Raw genomic sequence first — 12,882 nt, forward strand, 5'->3', positions numbered from 1 at the left:
AACACAACACACAACACAAAACATACAACATACAGCACACAACATACAACATATAGCACACAACACACACCATACAACACATACAACATACAACATACAACACACAACACACAACACATACAACATACAATACACAACATACAATGCACAACACACAACATACAGCACACAATACACAACATACAACATACAACATACAACATACAGCACACAACATACAACATACAACATACAACACACAACATACAGCACACAACATACAGCACACAACACACAACATACAACATACAACACACAGAACATACAACATACAACACACAACACATAAACACACAACACAAAACATACAACATACAATACACAACACACAACACACGACATACAACATACAACACAAAACATACAACATACAATACACAACACAACACACAACACAAAACATATAACATACAATACACAACACAACACACAACACAAAACATATAACATACAATACACAACACAACACACAACAGTCCTTTATTTTACATCTGTCGTAAAATAAATAATAAAGATTTGTGTTTTTCCTTCCTGTTGGTGGAAACTGATTCCAGTTTAAACTCTGACATAACAAACAAGGTCGACACGCACACACACACACACACACACAGAGGAAACAGCTTGTACAAACAAACAGCAGCACATTAAGCTGATGCAGACAGATAAACAAACACACAGCACACTGACGCTGACCTTCACACACACACACACACACACACACACACATCACTGTAATATTTTCATATTTTCCGTCTGTCAGTCGACGGTCGTTCACTGTTTGACCTTTTCTGCACTGAAATGATCCGATGATGTTTTATCAGCGTGTCGTTGTGTTTGTGTTCGTGAGCTCATAACAAACAATCAATTCTTTATTTCTATTTCAAACATGATAACATAAAGACAGAGGTGAGCGGGTCCACTTCAGGCCCAGCAGCACATCAGCACTGACGCCTCTCAGACTTCATGTTCTTATTTTAGTGTCCTGTGTGTCACATGACGCATCATGTGACTGAGGTTCTGCCTCAGGTGTGCTCAGCTCTGAACGTTCTCTGTGTTCTGTCTGCAGCTGGGAGAACCACCACTAATGAAGAACTAGAGGACATGTTGGAGAGCGGCAAGCTGGCCGTCTTCACCGATGATGTAAGCACCGCGTCACCTGAGCCGCCCTGCATCCCTGACGCTTATCAGACGTTACGTTAATACTCCCTGTGTCACCTGGAGCTCTTACTTTGATGGAGTGTCCTCATATTACCAATCGCTCCTTCAAATTAAAAGCTCAAACATGTGCAGGTGCCAAAGCTGCAGTCACATGACCCGATGTTGTGGTCAGTGGTCCGACAGCCGTCACTGAGCTCCTCTGGTTGAAGCCACACCCACCTGTGATGTCACAGTGTACTAACAGTACTTCAGCCAGTGGAGTTCAGCCGGTGTTCGTCTCTGACAGGTGAGTGAGGCGAACACTTTGGTCACATGACACCACCAGAAAACAGAGGAAACAGGAAGTCAGACGTCACGACCACATTTTACACCAACTGAACCTTCAGACAGAACCAGAAACTGATCCACACTGTAAAAAGTACTGAAGCCGACGGCTGCAGACATTTTATTTTATTTAGACGTACTCATCTCTGACCACGTGTCAAAAAGTACAAGTAAAGACTTTTTTAATTGTTAATGAAGTTTCTTAATCGCTGTTTTTTCATTTAAAGTTGTAAAGTAATGTTTGTTGCCTCCTGCAGATCAAAATGGACTCTCAGATGACCAAGCAGGCTCTGAACGAGATCGAAACCCGACACACCGAGATCATTAAGCTGGAAAACAGCATCCGCGAGCTGCACGACATGTTCGTGGACATGGCCATGCTGGTCGAAAGCCAGGTCGGTGACGTGACGACAGGAAGTGGTTGAAGGTGTGTGCGTGCGTGTGTGTTGACCGTTCGAGCCTCACGAGTTCAACTCTGCGACGTCTGTGTGTGTTTCAGGGCGAGATGATTGACAGAATTGAGTACAACGTGGAGCACTCCGTCGACTACGTGGAGCGAGCCGTATCCGACACCAAGAAGGCCGTCAAATACCAGAGCCAGGCCCGCAAGGTAACGTGACCACGAGAGAAACGTTAAAAACCATTAAGGAGAGAAGACGACCTCAACAACCAATCACAGAGCTGTGGCGTCTTTAGAGACACATGACGTTTGTAAATGTGATAAAGTGATGAGGACGTTATATTCTGCTCTCTTCACCAACTCGTGCCCCTCCTGTCACCCTGCAGAAGAAGATCATGATCATCATCTGCTGCGTCATCCTGGGCGTGGTCCTGGCGTCAACCATCGGCGGCACGCTGGGCTTCTAAGACGCTCCGCCATCTGCCGCTGTGACGACCGACACCGACCGACCGTCCGACCGCCAGCAGAGAAAAGAAACACCAACGACGACAACAACACAAAAACTTGAATCACAAATGCAAGACAGATAACCAATCAGCTAGGAAGAGATAACAATCCAATCACAGATAAGAGGAAACACCGCGGGGTGGGGTGGGGTTCAAAAAACAAAGACAAAAAAAACCAACACAATAAAACGCCATCACATAATAGCTGACTTAAATACAAACGTATACAAAAAGAGGGTACAAATAAACCTATTTATTACAGATGTACATGTAAATGTATTGAACACATGAAGCAACACATGGGTTAGCTACCTGTAAAAAAATGATGACCTTTACTTGTTTGTTTGTTTGTTTGTTTTGCTTTTTTTTTCTTATTTTTTAACAGTTTCTTTCGTTTTTCGGGAGTCTCCGGACAGTGACGGCGACTGCTGCTGGGCGGGAGTTCTGCAGGACGAGCGTTCCGATCCGACTTTATTAAGTTCCTAACGTTCAGTTCTGGAAAAATCCTCCGGAAGATTCTAGAACTCAGCGCTCCGGAACACTCCGCTCCTGAATGCAGCACAGACGGAGCGCGAGCTTCTGGAATGTTCCGGAGCGCCGTCCTGCAGGACGAGCGCCCGCTGGTTTTGGTCGAACCAACTTTGTCCCCGTGTTTCTGGGAGGGAGGGACCGACCTCACTGTTGGCTCACCACCTCTCTAGACCACCTCTCATTGGTTGCTCACTCCTGTCATTCACCTCAGTCAGCCTATTAAATTAGCCTAGACTGGCACAGGCCGACCTGCCACACACCATCGAAAGAACGAGCGGGACAGAGCGTGACACGCTGCCCACTGAGCTGTTTTCGCTGACAGCCGATTGGCTGGGGAAACGCCGTGTGGGGGGAGGGGGGTGTCAATGCGCCGTGGCAGGTTTCCACAACAACAGCCTCCCCTTCTTGTCACACCTACCCGACCAAAGAGCAGGGGGAGGGAGGGCCTACGGTTTCCTGCTGAATTCGATTGGCCAGCTGCAGAAAACGTGACGTTTGACTGACAGGTGAACGGTGGGGGGGTAGGAGAAGGGTTTGAAGGAGGGTGGGAGGAGTCGGACAGTCAATCTATGCAGTTTAGATGAGAGGAAGAAGACTCGTCCCGCCTCCTCCGCCCGAGATAGCCAATGAGGATCGGGGGTTCACGTTAGCGCGCTGAAAGGCTCGTCAGGCGACCGCCGGGTGTCGTCTCCGAGCCGTCACAACTGTTCCTCCGGAAGATTCTAAAAAATGAAGAGAACACTTTAAAAAGTAAAGAAGAAAAATAAACTAAAACAGAACAATATAAAACTAACAAACAAGCTGGACAACAAACGAGTCGGACAGAAAACGTAGAAGCTGAAGCTGCTGGCGTGCCCTGGTCACCTGAGTGTCGTGGTTATATCGTTGCTTTTCTGTTTCTTAATGGGGAACGTTTGTTGCTTCGTTGTTCCGTGGTGCTGCTGTTTTAGTGCGTGCGTGCGTGACGTGTCCCGTGACGTATCGGCCTGACATCATTTAGCGGTTACTGTTTAGCCTGTATGGTTTGATGCATTTGCCTGTTTCCTCCCTGCATCCCTCCATCTCCTGCCTGAGTGTGTGTTTGGGGATCGTGATGTTTAATTCACACCATTTAAATGCCTGAGTTGCACAGGTGCTACTGAACAGGAGAGGCTTTTCCTATTGGTGGATTTCCTCTGTGGAAGGTGGAACATGTGACACACACACACATTTACATACATTCACAGCAGAGCACATGCATGAACACCTCATATACACATTCACCGGACATTCCACCTCAACATACACCTTAAACTTCCCTGTGTTACATCTCAGTGCTAGTGTTAGACTGGGTCGCTTAGCATGCTGTAGCGTTAGCTTGTGTTACGTGTAGACTGTGTAGAAGCTGCTTGTTGGAGATTGAGCACAAGTTTTCTGCTCTTTTTTATTGTCAAAGACGCTCCCTGTGTGTCCTGAGCAGTGTGGAGGACCCACTGACACTCAAAAAAATGCTTGACGTTGGAAATCTGAACACGAGGTTCCCTCATTAGCTTTTTGTAGCCTGTAAAGTAAAAGTCTTTATCAGATCGTGTTAGCAGTTACAGTATGTCTGCACAAAGAGACATCGTCACTCGACTATTATTTACACAAATGACAGAAATTAAAACTAAAAACGTAACTAGTTACCACAGTAATCAGAGTACTGAGTGAACCTCAACACTGCTCCAGATGGGTCAACGTGTGCGTTACATTTCAGGACTTCGTATGTTGTACAAGCATGTTTGGTTGGTTCCTGTTAACGTGGTGTGTGTGTGTGTGTGTGTGTGTGTGTGTGTGTGTTGAGAAGTCAAACGTGTGTGTTGACCCGACGCGGACACGCGGCTGCGTCCAACAGTTTTGTGACTCTGGCTTCAGATTGGGGGGTTTAAGGAGGACGGTTCGTCTGCGTTCAGGCGCTGTGATACGGAGGCTCGTCTCTGTTGAGGCCTGCGCTGGACGAACCTGCGCCGTTACATCACAATCACTGTCAGGGGAACAACAACCACAAAGACTACCTTAAACTCCACAAAGTCCGTCTACACTTTACTCGATGTCGAAGCAATAAAGTCAGTTTGTTGTAGTTAAGTTTCATTTGACAGTGTTAGCTAGCTAGCTTACTGTGTGTAGACTCTGTTGACAGACTGTAGAGCTGCCGAGTGGCTTCGATCGACATGGAAGTGTCCTGGATCAGAAAATATCTGGTTCTTTAATAAAAAGCCAGTTTGCAGCTCTACCGCTCTGAAAGACTCTGACAAGAAGCTAACGTGACGTTAGCAAACAATCAGAGCCGTCACGTTCGCTGCTTGCTCACAGATTCTTGTAGACGTGAGGACGTAGTCGTTGCTTTGTTGAACTTGTGTGTTTTCTTGGGAGTCGTAGTTGTTAGCGCTGTTAGTCGTAGATGTCGTGATGCTGTGTAGTCGCTAGATTAAATAAAGGGCGAGGATTCAGAGCCTCAGGTTTGGAGAAGAGCGGAGGAGGGAGTTTTATTTTGTTCTTTGACTTCCCAAAACCAAAACTTAACTTCTGTGTTCACCAAAGCTTAGCAAACACCCCGACCCCTCCGAGCAGCAAAATCCAATAGATGTTTGTTGAAGTTGATGGTCAGTAGATTTAGGATGATTTAGCACTTTTCTCTGCTGTTGTGTTGTCATGGCTACATTCTGTCTTTGAGTGGTTTTAGATCGTAGTCCGAACACTGAATCTGTCCACTAACCAATCTCATATCATGTTTTCCTGTTAATCAAGTGCTTGACTACGTTTCCCAGGTGTCTTTGGACTTCTTTAGAGCTCTGCTTCATTTTGGAAGTCCAGGAAATTAAATCGACTCACCTGTTGGCTGTTTACAAAGTCGGTACATTTAACGTCCGCCAATCACAGCGCTCCGTTCATCAGACATTACATCATGAAGTCAGCCGCACAGTTTCAATTCAGCTCCATGTTCTCGATGGTCGATGGTTGTCAAGGTGACGTCACGGTTGTCGCGGCAGTCTTGCGATGATTCGGTGGTGGATATAAATCAGCGATGCGAGGATGCCGTCGTAGCACCAGCCAGCTTGTTGACACTGATGTTTCTTTACCATACCTGTGTTAGTTTTCCGTAGAGTTCCCGTTCCTGTCAGGCAGCCATGATTCAGGCTCCGCCGCCATCGTCCCGCGACAGAAGACACGGACAAACATCACAAAACCATAAAAGCATTAAAGTTAATGAACTCGGTGAAGTGAAAGTTTGTCCGGGTGTTCGGTCCCCCGTCCCCTCGTCTTCCCTCTTTGTGTTGTAGTTGTTTGGTTGTACAAAAAGACGGCGTTGAGGTCCGGGAGTCTGCCCCTTCCCTTCCCCAGCAGACCCGGCCCGACCCGTTGTGTGTAATAATGATAATAATAATAATAATAATAATAATAATAATAAAAAAGGCATGCAAAAGCGTTGTGGAGTTTGCATGATGGTGTTTTTTGTACCCCGACCCCGACCTGCCCTCCATGTCGTGCACTTTACTGTTCATGGGACCGGTCTCTGGTTAGCACGTTAGCACGTTAGCTAACTTGACTCATTCCTACTCGATCTGCATTCTTAATTTCTATACATTTTTTAAAAGTTAAGCACATGTTTTGGCGCTTTCTTTAACATTTGGAGCAAGTAGATATTTACATTTTTCAAACACCGTCGACGGCCACCGCTGTGATCACCTGATCTGTGTTTGTGTTGTTGTGGAGGAAACCTTCGTCCAGCGGCCTGTGTGTGTGCAGCATGCCTCCCTTCCTCTTCAGTGAAACAAGTTTGGTGCATTAACGCGTGAGTGTGTGTGTTTGTGTCGGAGCAGCACGAGTTTGTTTTGATGTGCGAAGCGTCGATCGCAGGTCCACGGGTTGCAGCCGTTTGATGAATTCCACTTTGTTGTTTTTGGAAATTGTGACCGATGTGAAGAGAAAAGAGATCAGACACATTTCTGACACCATGATCACTGTTATTATTCTATTTATTGAAATTCAAACCAAAGCGTTTTTTGCCCTCCCCTCATGTGTTCTCAAAATGTTCGCCGCTAATATCAAAGAGCACAACGCGAGTCAAGTTTACACTGAGATGTTCGTCACAAATGATTAAAGAAATACATGATAAAACCGTCAAATGCTACCGTAACTATAGAAACAAAAGCCCAGCCCCCCTGCCCACCACCAGCCCTCACTGCATGTTGGTCTGTCCGCCAATCAACCCGCTATGATAGTTATCTCACGCCACAACAGCGATGTCTGCCTCCACAGCCCGTTCCTTTCCTTCTCACCTGTAGATGTTAGCTTGTGGTCTGATTAGTGGAAAATATGACACATAATCATTTATGAAAAAGTTAGCATATGTACACTTCTCCTCCACTTGAGGCGCAAACGGAGACAACGGTGGTGCTTTCTTCTTCTATTTGTTGATTAATTGCTGTTTTTCTTGTTACTTTGTTGTCTTTTTTTTTGTTTACCAGTCTGTGTTCACACCACAGGATCAGTGCTTCTCTGCAGGTTTCAAGGTTTGGCTAGCTAGCTTAGCGCACACGCTAATCACAATAACAGTCGACCAAAAAGCCTCTTCTCTTACATCTTCTCTCCAAAGTCTGAAACTACAAATGAAAGTAATTTACATGAAATAATCAGTCAGGCAAATGACAATGAAGCAGTGCTAGCTAACAAGGCTTTGCCTCATTGTGATCATCACGACTGAGCGTACAGTTAGCATTATAACTGGAGATTCATTGGAAAGCTTAGCTAGCTATCAAGTTTAAATTCTCCAAACTTCAGACTTTGTCTCCAGTAAGCTAATGCTAGTTAGCTAACATTAGCCAGGTGGGATAAAGAGGTCATTTATTCTTCAGTTCATTATTCTGACTCATTTTCATGCTAATCTGTTCTGTTATTTTGCACTAAACCAATCAGTATAAAAGTACATATCTGTCCCAGGAGCAGCTAGCTTAGCATTGGATCAACGAAATCCGTAAATGATCTTATAACGAGCGGTTCGCTGGTTCGGTAGCAACAAGCTAGCTAGCTCCCACGAACCTGCAGCGAGCCTGTTCCTGTGTGTGAGGTGGACTGCAGCCTTGTCAGCTGAAGTCACATATATACGGAAGAATATATATAAATCTTACACCAACATACTGCATTTCTATAACTGTATGTACGTGGCTGCGTAGCCATTTCTGCTTCTGTCGGCTGTGTACAGTTTTTGTCAGAGCGGGGTACAGAAAGCAGAAAAAAATCATCTGGAGAGAGTTTGTGTGCGACACCAAGACTCCAAAGATTGACTTACCGTTAGCTGTTAGCCGTTAGCCTGAGTGTGGAAGTAACCTGGCGTCTTGTTTCACACAGAAGTGACTCGTAGTTCCTGTAGTTAACATGTGTGGGCTCAACACGCTCCACAGTTACTTCTGCAGATCGATTTTTCAGTACAATGTCTGCAGACGAGTGTCTGTCTTCCAAGTTTGTACCAACAGACACCGAGCCCGAGGACTGAGACGACCCAGTCAGTCATGACTTTTTGTTCCCCCGTCGTCGGACCATTAAACTCTTCTCTACGATGATTTTTGTCTTCCTGAAACCATTTTCAAAAACCAAAACCTGTTCAGTGCCCTGCTCTGGATGATGCTCAATGAAAATGTTTGTTTGTTTGTTTGTTTGTTTGTTGTGGCTTCGACCTGCTCTTGTCAGGAGAAGCAGCTGCGACTTGATATTAATTGTTGTTTCTGATTTTTTATGTGAAGTTCGCCACACGTCCTGCTGCTCTCTTCATCGTCGAGACAGTATTTCAGTTGGATCAGTGTTTTTTTCCCTAGTGGGAGGGGTGGGATGAGTCAGGGGGAGGGGCCATGAAAACAGACCACGCCCACATGGTCTCTGCCATAGCAAGTAGGAAGGACACTTAAATAACATTGTTATTATCATTATTATTGTTATTGTTATTATTATTATTATTATTACCATAAATGACAAATAAAATGCAGTAAAACATTTGCAAAAACCCAGAAGGAGAACGAACGCTTCACACAAAGTGATCAAACTAACATAAACTTTAAAAAAGGGAGGTGATGACGATTCTATAATAGCAATGATTTAAAGAAGTACAAAAGGAGTTATGTTATCATAAATAATAGTAGTAATATTGAATATTGAATGCTCGCAATTTTGTCAAACTGAAACTGGATTCTTTGTGTTATGTAATTATTGTAAATAACTTCAAAGAGAGAAAAAATGACTTGCATGTCTATGTATAAATCTACTGAGATATCTATTCCAGTCAAAGTTGACCAGTAGTTCGATCTCTGTCCTTTTTGACACTTTCGCTTCCCCCTCGAACATCGCCGGTCCTCGCCGCCACTCCTCGACCCGCCCGTCTCGTCCGTCCTCTTATTATCCCGTCGACGTGACGAGAGACGACAGCAGAGAGAAAGAGAAACATTCTTCCAGCGTCCTTGTCCGCCATGATCAGCTCAGACGCCGTGTTCACACCAGCCGATGAATCACGTCCACGCCGAGAAAATGTCTGACGGCGTTTCCTCGCCGTCGGACACAAACTGAGGCCCGCCGCTGTTCCCTTTCTTGTCTTGAGAAGTGCATCAGCAGGTGTGAACGCAGCCACGACCACACCTCCGTCATCACCCCAGCTCCAGAGGCTCCGCCCACTGGCTCCTCTGATGAAAGTGCTTCCCTCCATATTAGGAAAATTAACCCCGCCTCCAGGCCTTTTTCAGGCCACGCCCCCTGACCTAAAGCTCTGTAAGCGGGTTTCCAAACTCTCTCTCTCTCTGTCTGACTCTGTGTCTCTCGCCCACAGCTAGCTAGCCAAACTACGTATCTAAAACTTGGTCTCTCCACCTGCCTGCGTCCCCAGAGATTAGCCTGCACCCGTTAGAAAACAGACCTCCTGCTTGTTAGTAGCCAGATCCTGAAATGCAAAAACCTGGTTAGCTTGCGTTAGCATTAGCCTAAGGTTGCTAACAGTTTGATTGGCATAAGCAGCTCTAAGAAGACGGCAAATGTATTTATCGTGACTAAGACGTGTCGCAGCGCCGCGCTGCTTATCCCCGTCAACACGCCCGATGTTCAGATTCAGAGGCGTTGACTTTAGAAGCCGAACGCTTCGGCAGACATGTTCCTCTCGTGTCCACGTGAGCCTGCTGGTGGAAACACAGAAACATCTGAGTCCTGTTTCCTGAACACGTTACGCTGACGCGATCTTCCTCTTGAGGATCACCAGCTTTAAAATGCTTTTGGAAAATGGGGCAGGTCATGTTTCTGCGCCCGCTCCGCCCTCCTGACATACCTCAAAGCACCACCGCCGTCTTCCTTCTACGTGGCTGTTCCATCATTTTGTCCTTGTCTGCTTCCTGGAGGAGGTCGTAGCTTCAGTTTCTCAAAGATGTCGAAGCGCGAGAGATCAGATTAAAGCACTCGTGGCTCTCCGAAAAGGTTTCACCTGCTCCGAAACTAAACAAATGATGTGATCGTAGTCCGAGTGCAGCCTCGTGCCTTCGACAGCTTGGAGGAACACGGTCAATCCCAGAGTCGCCACCTTTATTCGGGCCCGTCTCTAGCCTCACACAGGCCTACCGTAACAAAGCGTGCAATATTCAGAGAAACAAGGGCTTTCTTTATCATGCAGAGGCGTTCAGGCCCGGCCGCGACGCTCCCGCCTCCTGCAGGAACTCCACTGACAAAACCGCCAGTTTCAGACGCCGTGACGCCTTCTGGAGCGTCCGTAGGAACCAGACGACGTTAAACATTAGAGAAGCTGTCTCGGGGGAAGTGGCAGGCGGGAGGTCAGAGAAGATGTTTCCAAATTTAAAAAACGATGAGCGGAAGGAGGACAGGGCCATCGCTCTCCAGACGCAACTTTGACCGGAAATGCAACTTGTGTCCCGTTTTTTTTGTGTGTGTGTATGTGTGCGTAGCGTAATGTAAAAGCGATCTGTCCCCCCCTCCCCTCCCCCCCTCTGCCCCGCCCCTCTAAAAGAAACACCCTCCCCCTGCTCCCCCCGCCCTGTCTCCCCCCTCCTCCCCCACTCTCGTACTGCTGTTGGCTGTTCTGTTTAGTTCATGTGACGTGCCAGTATCCCCCCCGACTTTACCCATCTGCCCCATCCCCCCCCACTCCCCCCCTCCCCCTCTCTCTCTCTTGCTCTCTCTCCCCTCCCCCTCTCTCTCTCTCTTCATGGATCTTTAAGATGACAACTCTATGCAGATGCTGTCTTTTATAAGTGTGTCAAAATTTTAATTTAAAATAAAAACTTAAAAAAAACAAACCCTGACAGACATATTGAAATGATAACAAAAAATGAATAAAGAAAAGGATTGTTCAGTGTAACCGTGTCGCCTCACTGGATCTTTATTGCTTTGTGTCTTTTCTTTCAGCTGACTCCAGTTTTAAATAACGGCCCGTCTCTTTTAATGTCCCACAAACTTGTCATTTGAATCTTTGTAATATTAATGAGGTAATAATACAAACGTTTTCCATACGTGAATAAACAAGCTGTTCTGTGTCCCAGAACCCTGTTTGAAGCTGGAGAGGTGGCAGGGTCCGCCACATATAAACAAAGTAGAACAGTATGAAACTGTGTTGTCCTTTCAGGTGCAACGTGTACGATTTATTTGAAAAATCTAACTTGAAAACAAACAGTACAAAAAAAACATCAGTAACAATGAATGTCAGGTTTGATGTGTTTGTATTGTGCTGAGGAGATATCTGCTCAAGCTAGCATGCTAACCAGCTAGCCCCAGCCTGACCCTGGTCCAAAACTCTTGTGTCTTGCTGCATATCATGACAGCTCTGATCTATACAGTTATTAGTTATTCTCAATGTCTCGTCCGATTCAGAAAATGTAAACTATTATTTTATTTCATGTCAGAGGAGGAATTGACTCAAGCTGCTCTGCAGTCTGGTGGCACGACAGCAGAACAACTGGATCGTGACAAAATGTTTTATTTAGGTCTTCTACCAAACTACATCTGACTGGTATCACTTGTCATATTGTTAGCCTGGTTTAGCCTGGTGCTAACAGCTCCATTAGCCCGGTGCTAACAGCTCCTCTAGCCCGGTGCTAACAGCTCTTCTAGCCCGGTGCTAACAGCTCAATTAGCCCAGTGCTATCAGCTCCATTAGCCCGGTGCTAACAGCTCCATTAGCCCGGTGCTAGCAGCTCCCTCAGCCCGGTGCTAACAGCTCCATTAGCCCGGTGCTAGCAGCTCCATTAGCCTGGTGCTAGCAGCTCCATTAGCCTGGTGCTAACAGCTCCATTAGCCCGGTGCTATCAGCTCCATTAGCCCGGTGCTAGCAGCTCCATTAGCCTGGTGCTAGCAGCTCCATTAGCCTGGTGCTAACAGCTCCATTAGCCCGGTGCTAACAGCTCCATTAGCCTGGTGCTAGCAGCTCCATTAGCCCGGTGCTAACAGCTCCATTAGCCCGGTGCTAACAGCTCCATTAGCCCGGTGCTAACAGCTCCATTAGCCTGGAGCAGAGTTCAGTGTGAGAAGCTCTATGAAGACAAACCTCAGGAACGTTGATACATTTAGCTTCAGCTCAACAAACTGTTCCTGATGAAACCCGTGAACGGCTCTGATCAACATGTTACAGTTCAGAATCGCCTCCAGAACCTCAGCCTGGACTTTACATCTGCATTTTACCAGGAAGTAAAGTCAGCGCCAACACAAAGAGGAGACTGGACTGATGTTCAACAGAGTCTGAGGGACTCAGTTCAGGTTCTTGTTGTTCAGTGTCGGAGCAGCTGCAGCCTTCAGATAACCACTGAAAAGCAAGGAGACGTCAGACGGTGTAGAAACAGGATTTATTTATAAAAACACAGAACAGAGGGAGACAGGTCGTCACAGCAGCGTCACACTTTACTCCTCGTCTTTGTGGAAAAACAAAAAACT

At 46.2% G+C, this 12,882-nt stretch overlaps 1 protein-coding gene across 1 annotated transcript in view; it reads left to right on the top strand.

The window, feature by feature from the left end:
• stx1b (syntaxin 1B) overlaps positions 1–11,317 on the top strand; it is a gene marked incomplete at its 5' end in the record, with an annotated part of 33,181 nt that extends 21,864 nt beyond the window's left edge. Inside the window, 4 exons of the mRNA XM_084372200.1 lie at positions 1,106–1,179; positions 1,779–1,916; positions 2,021–2,131; positions 2,308–11,317. Of these exons, the coding sequence (XP_084228326.1) occupies positions 1,106–1,179; positions 1,779–1,916; positions 2,021–2,131; positions 2,308–2,388 (404 nt within the window). The 3' untranslated portion in view covers positions 2,389–11,317. The remainder of the gene's footprint in view (positions 1–1,105; positions 1,180–1,778; positions 1,917–2,020; positions 2,132–2,307) is intronic.
• Between the last annotated feature and the right edge of the window lie 1,565 nt (positions 11,318–12,882).

The sequence above is a fragment of the Pagrus pagrus genome (genome assembly GCF_965226575.1).
Source record: "Pagrus pagrus genome assembly, chromosome: 13".
In the NCBI taxonomy this organism is placed as follows: domain Eukaryota; kingdom Metazoa; phylum Chordata; class Actinopteri; order Spariformes; family Sparidae; genus Pagrus; species Pagrus pagrus.